General features: G+C 33.6%; 1 protein-coding gene across 4 annotated transcripts in view; it reads left to right on the top strand.

Moving 5' to 3' along the window:
• The window catches only part of SMC4 (structural maintenance of chromosomes 4), a 32,714-nt gene that overhangs the window by 6,734 nt on the left and 7,840 nt on the right, over nucleotides 1–18,140 (top strand). For all 4 annotated transcript variants that reach the window (XM_043473876.1, XM_043473875.1, XM_043473878.1 and 1 more), the window contains 12 exons: nucleotides 4,328–4,492; nucleotides 4,741–4,868; nucleotides 5,316–5,456; nucleotides 6,133–6,283; nucleotides 7,668–7,832; nucleotides 9,301–9,534; nucleotides 10,988–11,173; nucleotides 12,505–12,666; nucleotides 14,505–14,730; nucleotides 14,817–14,896; nucleotides 15,803–15,955; nucleotides 17,033–17,159. In XM_043473876.1, the coding sequence (XP_043329811.1) occupies nucleotides 4,328–4,492; nucleotides 4,741–4,868; nucleotides 5,316–5,456; nucleotides 6,133–6,283; nucleotides 7,668–7,832; nucleotides 9,301–9,534; nucleotides 10,988–11,173; nucleotides 12,505–12,666; nucleotides 14,505–14,730; nucleotides 14,817–14,896; nucleotides 15,803–15,955; nucleotides 17,033–17,159 (1,918 nt within the window). The remainder of the gene's footprint in view (nucleotides 1–4,327; nucleotides 4,493–4,740; nucleotides 4,869–5,315; nucleotides 5,457–6,132; nucleotides 6,284–7,667; nucleotides 7,833–9,300; nucleotides 9,535–10,987; nucleotides 11,174–12,504; nucleotides 12,667–14,504; nucleotides 14,731–14,816; nucleotides 14,897–15,802; nucleotides 15,956–17,032; nucleotides 17,160–18,140) is intronic.

Raw genomic sequence — 18,140 nt, 5'->3', positions numbered from 1 at the left:
ATTTAAAAGTTTGAGGGAAAGTATCAGTGGTTTCTATGGACTTTTATTTAGCTCCTTATCAAAATCTTAGACTCCTGCCCTAGAGATATAAAACATTTGAAGGTAAGTAAGTAAGAATACAATTTTCATTACCTTATCTCCCACTAAATAACATTTATCTTAAAAACTAACTAGTTTGGGAGATTGGGAACTTGGGACCATCAGAATATCATCATCTAAGACATAGGTGGTTGCTTTGAATAAAATGTAGGCTCTTTGGCCAGTGGTAGTGATTAACAGGCTAAGTGATACAAATTCAGCTAAAGTGAAAACTTATTTTTTAGACTAAAAAGCACTGAAATTTAGAAGTCCATAAGGATAATTTTTTTATAGTATTTATAATGGTATAGTAGGTTCTTCAAGTAGGTATTTCTAGTATTTGAAATCATTTAAAATTTCATCTTTGGCTATTTTAATGAGTTCCTAATGAGTCACTAAACTGAGATACTATAAATGATCCAAAGATGGTAGAAGTCTTATTTCTTGTCCTTACAGGCATTTATACATGCCTTCCAAAAGTGTTAGGTTATAACTACCATTGTACTTTGTACATTTTTGTACATTTCCCTGTTTATACCTTGTTTGAGAGCTGGTTTCCCATTGTCCTAATTCTTGGTATGAACAAGTAGAGTTTTTATTAGCTGAAAGATTTCACAGTAGCTCATTTTGTCACAGTTTTCAACTTCATATGCTTTTTGTCTTCATATTTTAAAATCTAAACTAAAATTTAAAAATAACTAAGATTTTTTTTTTCTTATTTAGTAATTTGGAGATTGGATTAACCAAGATCTGAGTTACCTGTTCATTTTTTCTTTCCAGTATACTTCTCCACCAGGCATAACATATAAGCTTACTTGAATTCTGATCTTTTATCTGTAGAAATAAGACTGTGCTGTATCAAAAGAAGTTGTTTTAGTTTTATCAGTAGTACTTCAGTTATCCAAAAGTGTCTTGTTCAACACCTCAACTATATGAAAGAAACTATCCCTAAGCACCCAAAATAAATACCAAGCAGTCTACCTCCTAAAGCGTTGTCCTTTCTGTTTATGCACTTGTTTTACAGGTGCTAACCTCAGTCATTAGTTTCTTAGCCTTTGTTAGTTCACAAATTAAAAATTTATTTAGAATAGCATAAAAACAGTAACTTAAAAAAAAAACAGTAACTTTAAAGTAGAAAATGGAGAAAATAAAAATACAACCAAGGCAAACTGTCAAAGCCTAGTAAATCTGGACCATTTAATTTTGATGCAAACACCTATATTTACCTTAAATCTTAAGGCCTTCCTTATTAGGGAAAAAAAACATTTTATTATGTATGTACTATATTTGAATTTCCTGTGATTCATGCTTGGTAAAATTTGGATTCTGTTTCAGTAAAGATAAAGCATCGTACCTGTTTATTCCTCTTAGATTTTTAAGCTGTATTGTTGTAAATTAGATTATTGAGGAATGCTGTAAATGAGTCACAATATCTTGGTTTTCTGCCCAGTTCAATAAGTTAAGGTTTAGGCCTTGGATATTATAAATATCCTCTTGACATATTCTTGCTATTTTTATGTTGCTTTTAAAAACCATAAATGGTATTTTCCACAGTTGCTTAATATCTCTGATACAGTGTAAATACAAATTAAAACATAGGAAGTTAGTAAACAACAGTGAAGAACTTTGTTTAAAACCTTGTTTAGTACACTTAAGCTATGGAAAATAGAAATAACATTGAGGAGGACTATAAAACTGTCAGCTTCAGATGCTAGCTTTATAGCAACTTGAAACTTGTTTGTTTGGGTTTTTGTCTACCATACTACCACTGTTTGTGATCTGGAGCTTTGAAGGTGACTTTAAATTCAGGTTTTAGATTATTTCTAAAATGTACTGAGCTTTAAATTAAAACTACTTTGTAATTTCATTTTGGGATAGGTACGTTTTCTGAAATGAGTGGTCCTTTAAGCCTAGACTATACAAGCCCTCAGATTATACATGAAATGACACAAAATGGAAAAATAAGGAAGAAAACAAATAGTAGCAAGTGCTAAGGCAGTCAGAGAACATCAAGGAACAGAACCACAAGAAAGGTCTCAGGTTGTCGTTGAAATACCACAGCAGTCCTAATAGTCACCTGACAGGCAGAGGCCTAAATGTTCTAATAACCTGTTGATTCAGTAGTGTCAATTGATAATAACCATTTTTTAATGGATCCCATATAACAAATGAAAACAGTGTTATATGGGACTTGAGATGGAATTGTTGATTCATAAATGTCCTTGTCTTTGACTTGAAAATGTTTTTTCTGCTGGGCAACCTTGTTAGAATGAAAAGAAATCAGAGCTATATATCTTTCATTTTAATTGGAAAGGGAGGAACAAGTGACCAAAAACAAGCGACCTCTATGCTTTGTTTTTATTAGGCAGTCTCCTAATAGTAGTATTCCATCACTTCAGTAAATAATTTGGCCTGGAAAAGTATGATGCCCTTAGGAATATTTTTTGTCATTGTTACACCAAATTATAACTTCTGGTTATCTGAAAAATGTATGCCTAAATAATACCTTATGTGATTTGACTCAGATACGTAAGTTCTCTTGACATGAATTTTCATTTATCTTACGGTAAGTGTTCAGCTATTCAAATCGAATTAGAATACTAGACTATTTGGTGTCAGATATTTGGATTATAAACACAGACATAAAAGAGTTAAACTACTTCCGGATTAGTAATTCTCAGCTGGGAGTAGTTGTTGCTTTCTCCCCCAGTACATTTCGCATTGTCTGGAGACAGTTTAGGCTGTCAGCAGCTGGGGGAAGCCTCATGCTGGCATCTCGTGGGTAGGGTCAGAGATGTTTCAACATCTTACGCTACCCAGCATAGCTCCCCACAACAAAGTATTCAGCCCAAAATGTCAGCAATGTTGCTGTTGATAAACCTTGTTTAGATAACAACTGAATAAGTCTTGGCTTGTACAATGGCTAGAGTCTCACCTGTTGTGATCCAAAGCTTAGATACTCTCCCAGGCTTAAGTTCTGTCTAAAACTTAAAGCTTACCTAAAATATTTGGGAAGAACTGATAATTGAAAGCAGAACAAAATACTTTGTATAAATGTCTACATGTTTTAGTTTAAACACTAATATTTAGCTAAATCTAATTCATACATACCCAAGGTTACAGAGAAATTTTAACAATGACAGGCTCTTAGGATAACATTTCACCGTGTGTTTTATAATCATGTGCTGTTATCAAAGTACAGAAAAGGAGTCATCGTTTTTTTTTCTGTGTATAATTATATTGAAGATTTTGGTAATATGATGCTTTGTCATTAGCAAGTTTTAACCCAGATTTTTAAGTTTCATTTATAAATACTGTAGATATTTAAATTGAGAAAGAATATATGCCCCTTTTTTAAAAAAATTTTTCAGTCTTAGCTATTGTGCAGAAATAAAGGGATATGTTTTTATTTTTCTACTTGTGTGTCCCTTTTTTCTATTGTAATAAAGAGTACAAGCAGGCTACTGGTGTGAAGTAAAGTAGCATTTTGCCTGAGCATATTCAGACAAAATTTTCTCCCCCATCAAGCTAAATGGCTGCCTTTCAGTCAGCCTTGAAAGTTACTGACTGGATTTTTTTCTTTTCTCTTTGTACCTGAACTGCATAAGTGCAAATATATAATGTTAATCTTAGATTTTAACTATAGTTTAAAAGTTGTTATAATAATGATTGCAAGCAAAAGTTTTCCAGTGTTATATGTACCAAGACCTTTAGTTTACAGTCAGTTGGCCTTTTCCTATTATTACCATGAGAGAAAATAGTATTTCCTTTTTTATTTAATTGTTTGTTTAGAAAGTTAGAACATCTTTACTTGGAATTTTATATAGTTTTATTTATTTATTATTGGCTGTGCTGGGTCTTTGTTACTTTGCACAGGCTTTCTCTAGTTGAAGCGAATGGGAGCTACTCTAGTGTTGCGCAGGCTTCTCATTGCAGTAGCTTCTCTTGTTGCAAAGCTGGGCTCTGGAGCACAGGCTCAGCAGTTGGCAGCACACGGACTTAGTTGCTCCAAGGAATGTGGGATCTTCCCAGACCAGGGATCGAACTCAAGTCTCTGGCAGGAGGATTCTTTACCACTGAACTATCAGGGAAGTCCTATTTGCATCTTACGAAATCTTTTTATGCTACTGATTTACATCATTTAGTTCTAATTAATGTTGGATTTGTTAATTGACTTGTTTCTAGTTCTCACTTGAGGCTGGTGTAGCCAAACATATACAGTGAGTGTAAAATATTACTTTTTTTAAAGGGTGAAGTTGAACAAATTGCTATGATGAAACCAAAAGGCCAGACTGAACACGATGAGGGTATGCTTGAATATTTAGAAGATATAATTGGTTCTGGACGACTAAATGAACCTATTAAAGTCTTATGTCGGAGAGTTGAAATATTAAATGAACACAGAGGAGAAAAGGTGAATCTTCTGTAGGCTTTTGTAAACCAGAATGTTTCATTTATTGATTAACAAATTTTACTAAGCCAGATAATTCAAGTTATGGTAGATCATAATTGTTTAAGCGAAGTTTTATGTTTTCCTTATGAACATTTCAAAGAAACACTTTTGTGAATGTACTTTGTTTTTATCTCATGTTGGCATATTTTAAATTCAGACTGTTCAAATACACTTAATATGAACAATTTCTATCCTTTTAACTTTTGTAGTTAAACAGAGTTAAGATGGTAGAAAAGGAAAAGGATGCCTTAGAAGGAGAAAAAAACATAGCCATTGAATTTCTTACCTTGGAAAATGAAATATATAGAAAAAAGAATCATGTCTGTCAATATTACATGTAAGTACCTTAATTTATCAACTTTTGTATTAGTTTCTGACATTAAAATCTAATCTGTTCTCTCTTCCCGTATTAGAGAAATGCGAAGACGGAAGTAAAAAAAAATTCTGCAAGTGGTTGTGATGAATTTATTAAATTAGAGTTTTTTGCCATAGTAATGAAGTTAATTTTTAACTATCCTACTTGAAGTTGAGTTCACAAATATCACTGTGCTTAATACTTAATAGTTCTACTTACAAGTTCTTTTTAATTCATTTAATAGCAGATCTAATTGTGTTTATATGGAACCTATTTTGTTCCTAATGCTAGCCTTGACCCTGGGTTGGTTTCTTCCTTCCCCCTCCAAAGACCTAGATAACTTTAGAAACAGCTGATTTTACTTAAAATAGTTTCAGAGTTTTAGAAATGGTACTTTAGGATCTCTGATAGCTTTTTCTCTCTCTCTAGTTATGATCTGCAGAAACGAATTGCTGAAATGGAGACTCAAAAGGAAAAAATTAATGAAGATACCAAAGAAATTAATGAGAAGAGCAATATACTGTCAAATGAAATGAAAGCTAAGAATAAAGCTGTAAAAGATGTAGAGAAGTAATAATCTTTTGGAAAGTACTAAAAGTAGATTATTTTATGACATGTATGTGTGTGTGTGTCTATATATAAACTTAATGCCAGCATATGAGGGCAATATATTTGCCAGCATATGAAATATTTTAAATGGTTTCTTTTTGCAACCAAAAAACTGAATTGCCTTTCATCCAGTTGATGATTATCACAGGTTTGAGTGCCCAACTCTGGTGTTAAATAATGGAGGATGCTACCCCCTAGTGGCAGAACTCAATAATACAAAACATCATTGCAAAAATAGGTATTTAACCTGACAGGTTAGTTGTCTTAAAGTTTTATCATTACTTTTTTCATGGCAATCTTCAGTGACACCAGTATCCCTTACCTATGCAGTTTTCTTTTTTTATTCTTTAAAATGAGTTTTGACTTTTTTTTTTTAACTGTCAAATTGTTATATACCTAGACATCATAGTCACTATTTCCAATCTAGCTTTGAGAGACAAAATAACTCATAACCACACATTTTAACAACTCCTTCAAATATGGATGGAGGGGAGGGTTAGCTTGAAGCAGGTAGTATTAGGATCCTACCTTATAAGAACTTGGTACATTTACACGGTGTTTCAGGCAAGGTATATAAGGTCACTTTGAAATATCTGAATATCCAAAATAGTGACTGATAATTTTGTTACTTTGCTAGGAAGCTGAATAAAATTACAAAATTTATTGAGGAGAACAAAGAAAAATTTACAAAACTAGATTTGGAAGATGTTCAAGTTAGGGAAAAATTGAAACATGCTACAAGTAAAGCAAAAAAACTAGAGAAACAACTTCAAAAAGATAAAGAAAAGGTAGGTTATGTGGGGGAAATTCTTAATATTTCATGTCTGTCTGATGTAGTTTTTATTATTTTTCATGAATGTTCTTGCCCCTTAGAGAATGAATTGGAATTCTGAATGTTAAGTGCTTCAGGATTTATCTCTGAACCTAATTCCCCCCACCCCACCCTCTATGGAAATCCTGCATCCATTGACTTTGAGTTTTAGAGCTTATGTATCTGATATACATGATTGGAGAACTGTTTACCAAATCAGTAATTCTGTTTTGGTGACAAAATAATCTTCGTAGAATATATGGTTTAAAAAGAGGTTTTTAGTTACATATCATAGACTTTTAAAAGTAGTACCTTTGTCTACAGAAATCAAGTTAAGAATATCAGCAGGAGTTTCCCATTAGAAAGGAGGGAAGGGGAAGCCATAATTTATAGCAAGGGGTTGATGAGCTAGTTTGAAGTTTTAAAAGACGATGAACTTTAGACCAGAATGCCTAATTTGCTGGGAGCCAGACTAATAATTAATTTGGAGCATTTCAAACTATATTCACAGTTTAATCAGATACTCATAGAGGCAACACTGAAAGCCCCTCCCCTCAAAAAAGTTTTGTACCATATATTTACATGGTACTTATAACATAGGCTCTGCTTTACCTTATAAGCAAATGCATTTGTTCATAAAATACTTTATGTGTGTACAGTAATAGCACATCTTATATGAATCAGTGTTTGAAGGATAACATTTTGGGAAGTGTTTAATTTCCCCCGTTACAGATAACCAGGATAAACAAAATACCATGGATGTCATAGTAATCCCTAAATTGAACAGAGTAAGCCAGATGTAACTTGAGTAACAGTTATTAGCCTTTGGACACCAACTGTGGAAGAGTGATTATTACTGGAAGGTATTAATGGAATAAAATATTAGTCCCACATGGTGACTCTGAAAGGGTAAAGTTGGGAAAGATCTTAGGATTTGAGAGAGACTGGGGGGGTGTAAAGGTAATATGTGGTAAGTTGTAATGTACCGTGAAGGGTACTTTAAGGAATTCCATGTACTCAGACCATGTGTGTAGGTGAAGAAGGTTAATTACAGCATAAAGTTAGAGCAGAAGGAAGAAAGATACAATGCCCAGCCAAGGAGAATTGTCTTTTGTAAGGAATCAAGAATTCATAGAATAATCTTTACCTAATTCTATGAATTAGACTGAATATAGAAATTGCAGCATATAGTTAAGGAAGTATACTTCCTAAAGCTAGCTGGTTCAAACCTAATTACAATGAAAACTGCAAAGGTCTAGAAGATCTTGAGAAATGCTTTTAAATAAGTCGGGTATTAATGGTATTGGATAGCCTAAAGGAACATGCTCCTAGTAACTTTTTAATTTGTTGTATAATCTTAGGTTGAAGAATTTAAAAGTATACCTGCCAAGAGTGAGAATATCATAAGGGAGACAACAACTAGAAACAATGCCCTTGAGAAAGAAAAAGAAAAAGAAGAAGAAAAATTAAAGGAAGTTATGGATAGCCTTAAACAGGAAACACAAGACCTTCAAAAAGAAAAAGAAGTAAGATTTCCTTATCAGTTGGTGTTTATTTTGATGGCTTTTTTCCCCTCCTATCTTAAAGATTGTTTTTATAGTAATAGTAAAAAATGAACTGTTAGAATGAGAAGTTTAGGTTTTTAATATCTAACATCCACAAAAATAGCCAACCTAAGCACTCTCCCTTTTTGTTTTCTGCTTTCTCATTTTAAAAAGATGTTAACTGAGAATGAGAACTTAAAGTGGTAGAAGAAAATGCATATCAGATACTTTGCTTTATATGCTATTCTCTGTTAATGTTGATTTAATCACCACGTTTTCTCGTCTCTTAAATTATTTTCTTGGTAATTTAATTGGTCACTACCTATACATGCTTGGAACTGCACTAACCATAGGTTGACATCTCCCTTCTTTACTTTTGTAGCTCTTGTGTAATAGTGTTAAAGCTATGGGTCTTGTGTTAATTCTTGGTTGCTTAAGTCAGTTACATATAAGGTCTTTGTAAATTATACCTCAGTGAAGTATTTTGGGGTTTCTCGACAGACTAAATTGATTCTGTTTCGAAATATGGACATGTTCTAACCTCTATAAGAGTTTGTAAGTAGGATGCCTATGTGATAAAGTGGCTAAGTATCATACAGTCACTTTCCTAATACAATACTTTATAGATCAATTTTTCACATTAGCTCATCTCATGTATATCAAGTAATCCCGTGTGCCTTGGCATTCTAGGTTAGTAACAAAGCAGGACTCATACCTAGGTATCTTTGGAGCTAAAAACAGGCTCTGCTGCTTACGAGTGAGTGCATGACTTTGAACAAGTTATTTAAACTCTGACCTCAGTTTCCTCAAAATGGGCATGATGATGATCATAGGATTGTTGTGTTAAGGAATTAATACATACAAAACATTCAGGATAGTGCTTTGAACATATTCTACAGTGGTGTGGGTGTGTGTGTTGGTGGTCATGATTTTTTATCATATTAGTCTCTAAATTGAGATAGAAGGAAATGGCAACCCACTCCAGTATTCTTGCCTGGAGAATCCTGTGGACAGAGGAACCTAGTGGTCTGCTGTCCATAGGGTCGCACAGAGTCCGACAGGACTGAGGCAACTCAGTATGCATGCATGTGTTGGAGAAGGAAATGGCAACCCACCCCAGTATTCTTGCCTGGAGAATCCCAGGAACGGAGGATCCTGACCGCTGCCGTCCATCTATGGGGTCACACAGAGTCAGACAGGACTGGAGCGACTTAGCAGCAGCAGCAGCTACCTCATTAAGCTGTTATTAAATCAGTTGGGGAAAGACTTCATATACCATGAACATTCACAACTAAGCAAAAACTGTTAGTCCATTCACTTATGACATTTAGTTCTATATATTATGCTTACATAATCTATGAAGTTAAATTTAAAATGTATGGTTTCCACTTTGGTTTAGGTTTGAAAACACATATTTCAGATTAAATGGGGGTCTATCATATTTTAACAGAGTCGAGAGAAAGAACTTATGGACTTCAGTAAATCAGTAAATGAAGCACGTTCAAAGATGGATGTAGCTCAATCAGAACTTGATATCTATCTCAGTCGTCATAATACTGCAGTGTCTCAATTAAGTAAAGCCAAAGAAGCTCTAATGGCAGCTTCTGAGACTCTCAAAGAAAGGAAAGCTGCAATTGGAGATATAGAGGCAAAACTCCCTCAAACTGAACGTGAACTAAAGGAGGTAAATCTTTGCTTCTGCGTTTCATATGAACATTATTTATCAACCCTAGTTTTATTTATTTTCATACATGTTTACATACTTATTTTTTTTAATCTCAACATCTGGTGTGACTGATAGATTTTGTTGCTGTTGTTTAGTGTAATCTTCCCCAAAAGAATGGGGTTAATATTTTCAGTACTCTATCTGATACAGATCAAATTGAGACTGTCAAGAAACTGTGTTCTACCCTCAAGTATCGCCATCATTACTTCCCATGGAAATAATTTAAACAAAAGAAAGGTTTTGTTTCCCTAAATGTAAATGTAGACAACTTATGCAGTGATACAGGAAAGTCAAATAAATGTGTGTGTGTGAACAAATATTCAAGTCAACTGTCGTAGTGTTTTTTTCTATTTTTGAACTTAAGAATATACTTTCTTTGTTGGGACTGCAAGTTGTTGAACTAATCAAGATATCTTACTTAGTTCATCAATCTTCTCTCCTCTCCTTGAGTAAGGAATTTCATAACTTTAATTTCCAAAGCATCATTAGACAAATTGCAATAGAAGATGCTCTTTGAAGCGAAATGACACCGAAAATAAAGTCTCTTTCGTTTTAGTAAATGCACACTGATTGATCATCAGAAAACTTGGTGGCCATGTAGAATTTAAATGTAAATTTAGGTTATATTCAGTTATGACTTCTGTCTTCCTGGTGATTCAGTTTATTTTTGGGTAAATTGTATAACTTGAGCTTCTACTTGAAACCAGTATGACTGGTAATAGAGGTTAAAACCAGGAAATGAAAGAGAATGTCAATTGGAAAAATGACTGCTCTAAATTGGTAAACTGAGAAACTGAGAATTAGGATTTTTGTGTACATGTGTGAGGTTTCTCTTTTGTTGGCAGCCTGACATTTTTGTATAGAAATAGTACTGTTCACTCATCATGTTTCCCTTTGTTTCAGAGCTGTGCTTTTGTTTTCCTTGGTTTAATAAGAATAATGAATTATGCTATATAACACTATATAATTTAATAAATATTTGATATATAATAAACTAAATAATAGATTTATTTAGAAAGCAAACCACAGTATTAATCATAGCCATACCCAGTCACCCATATCTAGAATCCTATATTGAGATCTATTTTTGATTAGTTTAAGAATATAAGAATTAGGAAACATTTATGCATAATTATGTGGTACAAAACTGGGATTTCCACAACCCTAGCTCTACTCATTCTATCAAATCAGTGCACTGCTCCTAGACTATATTGAGGTTGTTCTTATTATTGACCCAGATAATTTATGCCCCCTTTAAAATAGAAAACCCATCCATATTTTTCAAAATCAAAGCAGCAGTTACAATGTGATGGCATAGTTCTGGTTCAGGTGTTCATTATTATTGGCCTTTTCCTATGTTGTAATAAGGGTGTCTGCTTTGGGAGTTCATTTTCTTTACTTTCACCTTTAGAAAGAAAAAGAACTTCAAAAACTTACACAAGAAGAAATAAATTTCAAAAGTTTGGTTCGTGATCTTTTCCAAAAAGTTGAAGAAGCAAAGAGTTCCTTAGCAATGAATCGAAGTAGGGGAAAAGTCCTTGATGCAATAATTCAAGAAAAAAAATCTGGCAGAATTCCAGGAATATATGGACGACTGGTAAATTTATTTATAAATAACTATACATTTTTCTCAGACATTGTAATTTTCTTAACTTTAAAATAACTGTATATTAAGGTTTTTTTTAAGCATTTTGCTTTTACACTCAGGCATAGTAAAATTCTTTGTGTTATGGATCCTTTCACATTAAAAGTTAAGGAAGTGCAAGTACAAGTCGCTCAATTGTGTCCACCTCTCTGCGACCCCATGAACTATACAGTCCATGGATTTCTCCAGGCCAGAATACTGGAGTGGGAGCCTTACACTTCTCCAGGGGATCTTCCCAACCCAGGGATCAAACCCAGGTCTCGTGCATTGCAGGCAGCTTCTTTACCCCTGAGCCATAGGGAAGCCCATTAAAAATTAAGTTTGGGATAGTTACAGTCACTTTAAGAAAACGATCCAATTCTATTGATATACTTAACTACTTTTTTCTTTAAAAAAATAAGAATTTGATAAATTATATTCTGAGCTTTATACCATTATACTGAGGGTTGTAGCTAGAGTTTAGGAAAATCGCAAAGGATGCTGTCAAAACTTAAGGCTAGGGATAGTGGGTACCTGAAGCGTGAACTCCTGAACCTGAAGAAGGAAGGGAATTTGGCCATTGCTGGAGGTAGCTGGAAGGAAGTGAGGAAAATAAATATTTCAACCCCATTCATCTATTCTACCATTTCTGGCTGGTGCCTCAGTTTGTCTTCAGCTGGAGAGCCAGAAGAACCAATTAGTGCACTCCCTGAGTCAGCCTTCCGGAGAAGGAAGCAGGAGGTGGTGGTTCAGAAGGGCAGGTGAAAATCACCCGGCATAGTTGCTTCCACAGCTTCATGCTTTGAAGATACACAGTTTGGTCCTGTTCCTCTGCTCAAGGAAAAATGAAACTAGTTGGTTAATGCTCCCTGATAGCTAAGTTATTAATAGACAAACAGATTTACTTAGATGGTTTTCAATAATTCAGAGTTTTATTATTCTATAAGTTATTTTGCTTATAACAATTATAGGTTTCAAATCTTCACATTATACATTTTCACTTACATGTAGTGAAAAGAGTTCTGTTCATTTTGTGCTCATTAAAATTTCAGACTGTATATCCATAAGTTTTTTTTTAAAGGTGGATAAAAGCCTTAGTAGTGATTGCCTCTGCAGAAGAGAAAGATCGAATGTGAGGGACACTTAAATTTTTCATTGTATACCATTTTTGTACTTTTGTAAACTGTATGTAGGTATAGTTCTTCAATTAAATGAAAAATCTGTATAAATAGAAATGATCCTGTGCCTAATTCCCTGCTGATTTGATTGTGCATTGATTTTTCCCCCCTCCTCTTATTTATTAGGGGGACTTAGGAACAATTGATGAAAAATACGATGTTGCTATTTCATCTTGTTGTCATGCATTAGACTACATTGTTGTTGATTCTATTGATACAGCCCAAGAATGTGTAAACTTCCTTAAAAGACAAAATATTGGAGTTGCAACCTTCATAGGTTTGGATAAGGTGGGTATTTATAATGTACCTGTATTTTGGTTTTTAAGTGCCAGGTGTTGATTGATTTTGAATCCTAGGTTTTTCTTCATAGTTGCTTCAGTGAACCACCTAGTAAGTTTTGAGGATTATATTAGGCTCTAGGGGTTACATTGTTGTGAGAAAAAAAAAACTTGTACTGCCTCCCCTAAAGTAATATGCATTCTTATGTTGGAGTGACTGGTAGTTTGCTATGCTAACTTCCATCTTCAATAACTACTTTTTTAAAAAATAGAAAAACACTTAAATATAATTCACAATCGTAAAATTCATTATTTTAAAATAATATAGTTCAATGGATTTTAGTACATTCACAGAATTGATTGTTCTACCATGACCGCTGTCTAATTCCGGAATATTCATTACCCCAAGAAAGGAACCCCATACGCCTCAGCAATCACTACCCTTGTTCTCCCACCCCCCTGCAACCTTTAACTGACTTTTTGTCTCTAGGTTTATGTATTCTGGACATTGTGTATAAATGAAATAACATAATATGTAGCCTTTTGTTTATGGCTTCTTCTACTTGGTGTTCAAAGTTCATCCATGATGGAACTTTCTTGGTGGTTCAGTAGTTAAGACTGTGCTTCCACTGCAAGTGGCAGAGATTTGATCCCTTTTATGGGAACTAAGATCCAGTTCCCTGTCTGCTCTTTTTTTAAAAAAAGTTCATGTTGCATCATCAGCACTTTAATCCTTTTTATTGCCAAATGCTCTTCCCTTTTCCATTATGTTCTGTAGCACATTTTGTTTATCCATACATCAATTGGTGGACATTTGTGTTGTTTCCGTGTTTAGGCTGTTTATGGTTAATACTGCCATGAATGTTCATGTACACAGGTTTTTGTACACCAACTTTTCGTGTGCTTATTTATTGGCCATTTCTTTATCTTCTGTTCAGATTCTTATTCATTAATTGGTTTGTCTTACTGTTGTAAGAGTTCTTTATATATTTTGGATATAAGTCTTATCAGATACACGGTTTGCAAATATTTTCTCCCATTTTGTGAGCCATCTTTTCACGTTCTTGTGATGGAGCCTCTGAAGCACAAATTTTAGATAGCAGTCTATTTACTTTTGGTTGCTTGGGTACTGGGTGTCATATCTAAGAAGCTACCGTGTAATCCTAATGTCAGGGTGATTTACTTTCTCTGTTTTATGAGCTTTAGTGCTTTGGGTTTTACATTTAGTTCTTTAATCCATGTTAATTTTATAAAGTGGGGGATCAAGCTACTCTTTGGGGTATTGGGTTGTTCTGACACCTTTTATATTCTTTCCCCATTGAATTTTCTTGGCATGCTCATCAAAAACCAACCAATCATAAATGTAAGAGTTTATTTCTGGCCTCTTATTTATGTCTGACTTTGCATTGATATCACACTGTCTTGATCACTGTAGATTTGTAGTAAGCTTTAAAATCAGGAGTCCTTTAAGTTTGTTCTTTAATATCTTTTTTTAATATAAATGGGATTTTCTTAATCTCATTTTCAGATTATTTATTGTTAGTGTATAGAAGTACAGTTTCTACATATTGATCTTATGTTCTGCAGCTTTGCTGAATTCATGTTAGTTTTAATAGTTCTTTCATGTGAGGATTCCTCAGAATTTTAATATATATAAGATCAGAGCATCTGTGAATAGAGATAATTTTACAATATCTTTTTCTTAAATAACAATAAATATTGTTATGTAGATAACTAAGAACTTTGTGTACATATCCTTATGTTTAACATGTGTATTCTATAATGTGTAACATGTATTCTATAAAAGATACCTAAAGAAACATCTTTTTTTTTTTTCTTTTTTTTTAGATGGCAGTGTGGGCAAAGAAAATGACCAAAATTCAAACTCCTGAGAATACTCCTCGGTTATTTGATTTAGTAAAAGTAAAAGATGGGGCAATTCGCCAAGCTTTTTACTTTGCCTTACGGGATACCTTAGTAGCTGACAGCTTAGATCAAGCCACACGAGTAGCTTATCAAAAAGATAGAAGATGGAGAGTGGTAACATTACAAGGGCAAATCATAGAACAGTCAGGTAATAGTTTTTTTCCTTTGCTATTGAGTCTATTTAATCCTGTTGGGGGGATACATACATGTAAGTCTGACTTCTCTATTCTCCAGGTACAATGACTGGCGGTGGAAGCAAAGTAATGAAAGGAAGGATGGGTTCATCAGTTGTTGTTGAAATCTCAGAAGAAGAGGTCAGAAATTATAGTCGAGACATTTTTGTTAAAGCAGCTTTATTGATACATAACATACTATAGAACATTCTACTATTTTAAATGTACTATAATCATATTTTCAATTAACAGGTTGAACTTGCTATAAATGGCTAGTGTATAAGCTGTGGGATTTCATATGAACCCTGTTAAAGTTCTAAAAGTATGTTAATTAAAAAGTATGTACTCAGCATACATATCTTTTTCTGTTATCACACTTGGATCATATAATTTATTTCACTATTAACTTACTGTTTGATGTTTGTTTCTTCACAGTTACTGCTGTATTACATTATCTTTTGTATTTCAAAATAATGACTTAAATTGTAAATATAGCAAAGACTTCTGATATGTTTCCAGGTTTTTATCTCAAAATATTTTGTTTCCAGAAGTAAAATAGAATGTCAAAATGCCCAAAAGAACCTATGTTCCATTATCACAATCAGAACACTATACTACTTTCTTCCTTAAAGTTCTGAAGTAGTTTATATTCTTCCTCTTAAATATTTGGATAGTATACCTTCACTATAACTATAATTGATTATACAACACTTAAAATTGCCTTTTCACCTGAATCTATGATGCAGAAGTTAGTTGACCATCTCCTAAGCATTAGGTTTTAGAATTGGAACTGGGGTGTTTGCTGTGTTTCTAGTCTTTTTTTTTTTTTAATTGGAAGATAATTGCTTTACAGTGTTGTGTTGGTTTCTGCCGTACATCAGCATGAATCAGCAATAGGTATACATGTGTCCCCTCCCTCTTGAACCTCCCTCCCTGTTTCTAGTCTTTAAGATCAGAAATTTGGGTTTTCATCATTTCATAAATTGCTGTTAATCTGAAATAACTCTTGTTGGAATAAACTTAATTCACTGGTATTTTTCTTTGTAGGTAAATAAAATGGAATCACAGTTGCAGAGAGACTCTCAAAAAGCAGTGCAAATTCAGGAACAGAAAGTACAACTGGAAGAAGCAATACTTAGGTTAAGGCATAGTGAACGAGAAATGAGGAATACACTAGAAAAGTTTTCTGCAAGCATCCAGGTACCTTTTTACCAATATTAGCTGAAACTGTTGGAATTCAACAGCAATTTGGCAGAAGCATTTTATTGTTTGCTTATAATTTTTAAAATATAAAGGGGAGGGGGAGGTTGGGTTAGGGTCTAATGATTTTTGTTTCCTTGAGTACTAATAGATACATGTCCTATCACAATGTTGCTCCAGCCATAGCTATTTCTGGTTTCCATTTGGACATGACAGAAATGTGTCTTTCTGTAACAATGACCCTTTATTTTATTCTCCTTACAAAGTGGAAAGTTTTCTTAATTACAAAAAAGCAATGCATGCCCACAGTCTCTGTAAAAAAACAAAACCAGGAAAGTTTTTAGAAAATACGCGAAAGATTATCACCTTCAGTTTTTGTGTATGGCCTTTAACTTTTAGTGGCAGTATCTAGTTTGCGTGTATGTGTTTATGTATGTGGTAGATGTTGATTTACCTACTAAGTTTGCATATGGATTTTTATAGTCTTATAGTAACTTTTCTTCACTCAGTAATTAGCTTCCTTTTTAAGCAAATGTAAATTTAATTTGTGTGCAATTATATTGACATAGTTTGTACCATAGTTTGATAAAGGTTTTTCTGTGTTGGCTGTGTACACCACTATGTTTTAAATATTCTTGTTAGGCATACCTTAATATGCTCATCCAATTATTTCCTTAGTGCTAAAATTATAATTATCACCCAGTATGTGTACAATGTTTTTAAGCATTTGGTGCATAATGCCAAATTGTTCTCGAAAAGTTCTAATTCATTTACTACTGGTAGCATATACAAATAATTTTTCTAAGTGAACACTAAGTAGTCTTCAGTATTTTCTAAGTTTGCTACACGGATGTCCTAAAAAATAGCATTTAACTTGTCTTTGTAATGAATTTATACATTTCATATGTTTTGTTGGCCATTTTCAATTTTTGTATTTATTGTTTATGTTTTCTGCCCTTGTTAGTTTTTGTGTTTTTCTTAAAGATTTTAAGTACCTTTATTAATTTAAAATGTTTAAAGCAAATACTATTTTTTGTAAGTTAAAATACTGGCCTTGAATTTTAAAACATTCTGTAGCGTTTATCAGAGCAAGAAGAATATTTGAATGTCCAAGTTAAGGAACTTGAAGCTAATGTACTTGCTACAGTCCCTGACAAAAAACAGCAGAAATTGCTTGAAGAAAATGTCAATGCTTTCAAGACAGGTATGTTTAAATACAGACTTTTTCCCCTATATTGTCAAAAACAGGTTTGTAATATTTGTAATGTTTAAGATCACAATTTGTAGAATAAAAAGTAGTAGGGTATATATATTACATTCAAGTGACTACTGTTAATACGGTTTTTATTTTTATTTCATCCTCAGAAGGTTATAAAGTAAGTACTAATAAGTATGTCATTTGACAGATAAGAAAACAGGCACAGAATGGTTTATATAATTTGCTCAAGGTCATATAATGTATGGTGGTGATATAGGAATTCAGGATGAAGGCAATCTGATTCCAATACCTGTGCTGTTAATGAGAACTTAAAGAACATATATTTTTCTTTCCAGAACTTTTTTCTTCCTCTGTATATAAAAACATGTAAGTGTTCTACCAAAGTTACTCAACAAGAAAGGGAATTAGTTCATAGGCTCATAGTCAGAATTGGCTTTGACATTAAAATCCTCTGGCCGTGTACTTGAGTAGCCCACTTCTATTTCCATGTTCAGGTCATCTAGTCACTCAGTCATATCCAACTCTGTGTGTGACCCCATGGTCCGCCAGGCTCCTCTGTCCGTGGGATTCTCCAAGCAAGAATACTAGAGTGGGTTGCCAGTTCCTTCTCCAGGGGATCTTCCTGACCCAGAAATCAAACTGAGGTCTCCCACATCGTAGGCAGATTCTTTACCATCTGAGCCACCAGGGAAGCCCACTTCATGTTGGCTTCAGTTAAACGTACATAGGTGTCATCTTAGTGCAGGAGGAGGTAACAGTGAGTTTCGCAGTATTTCAGTGACCCCAGGAAACACAGCCTTCATCACATCAAGACAGACCCTTTTTACAGTCTGGTTCATGAGCAAAGGAACACAAATACTGATTGTTCATCCATACGTATTAGATGGACTAGAATTGGAGCAATTATCCAAATGTTATAAAAAAATGAGGGACTTTTCTTCCAAAAGAAAAAGAAGTGAAAAGATT

Source organism: Cervus canadensis, chromosome 7 (assembly GCF_019320065.1).
Source record: "Cervus canadensis isolate Bull #8, Minnesota chromosome 7, ASM1932006v1, whole genome shotgun sequence".
NCBI classification, from domain to species: Eukaryota; Metazoa; Chordata; class Mammalia; order Artiodactyla; family Cervidae; genus Cervus; species Cervus canadensis.
This window is presented reverse-complemented; position numbering and strand designations above follow the sequence as displayed.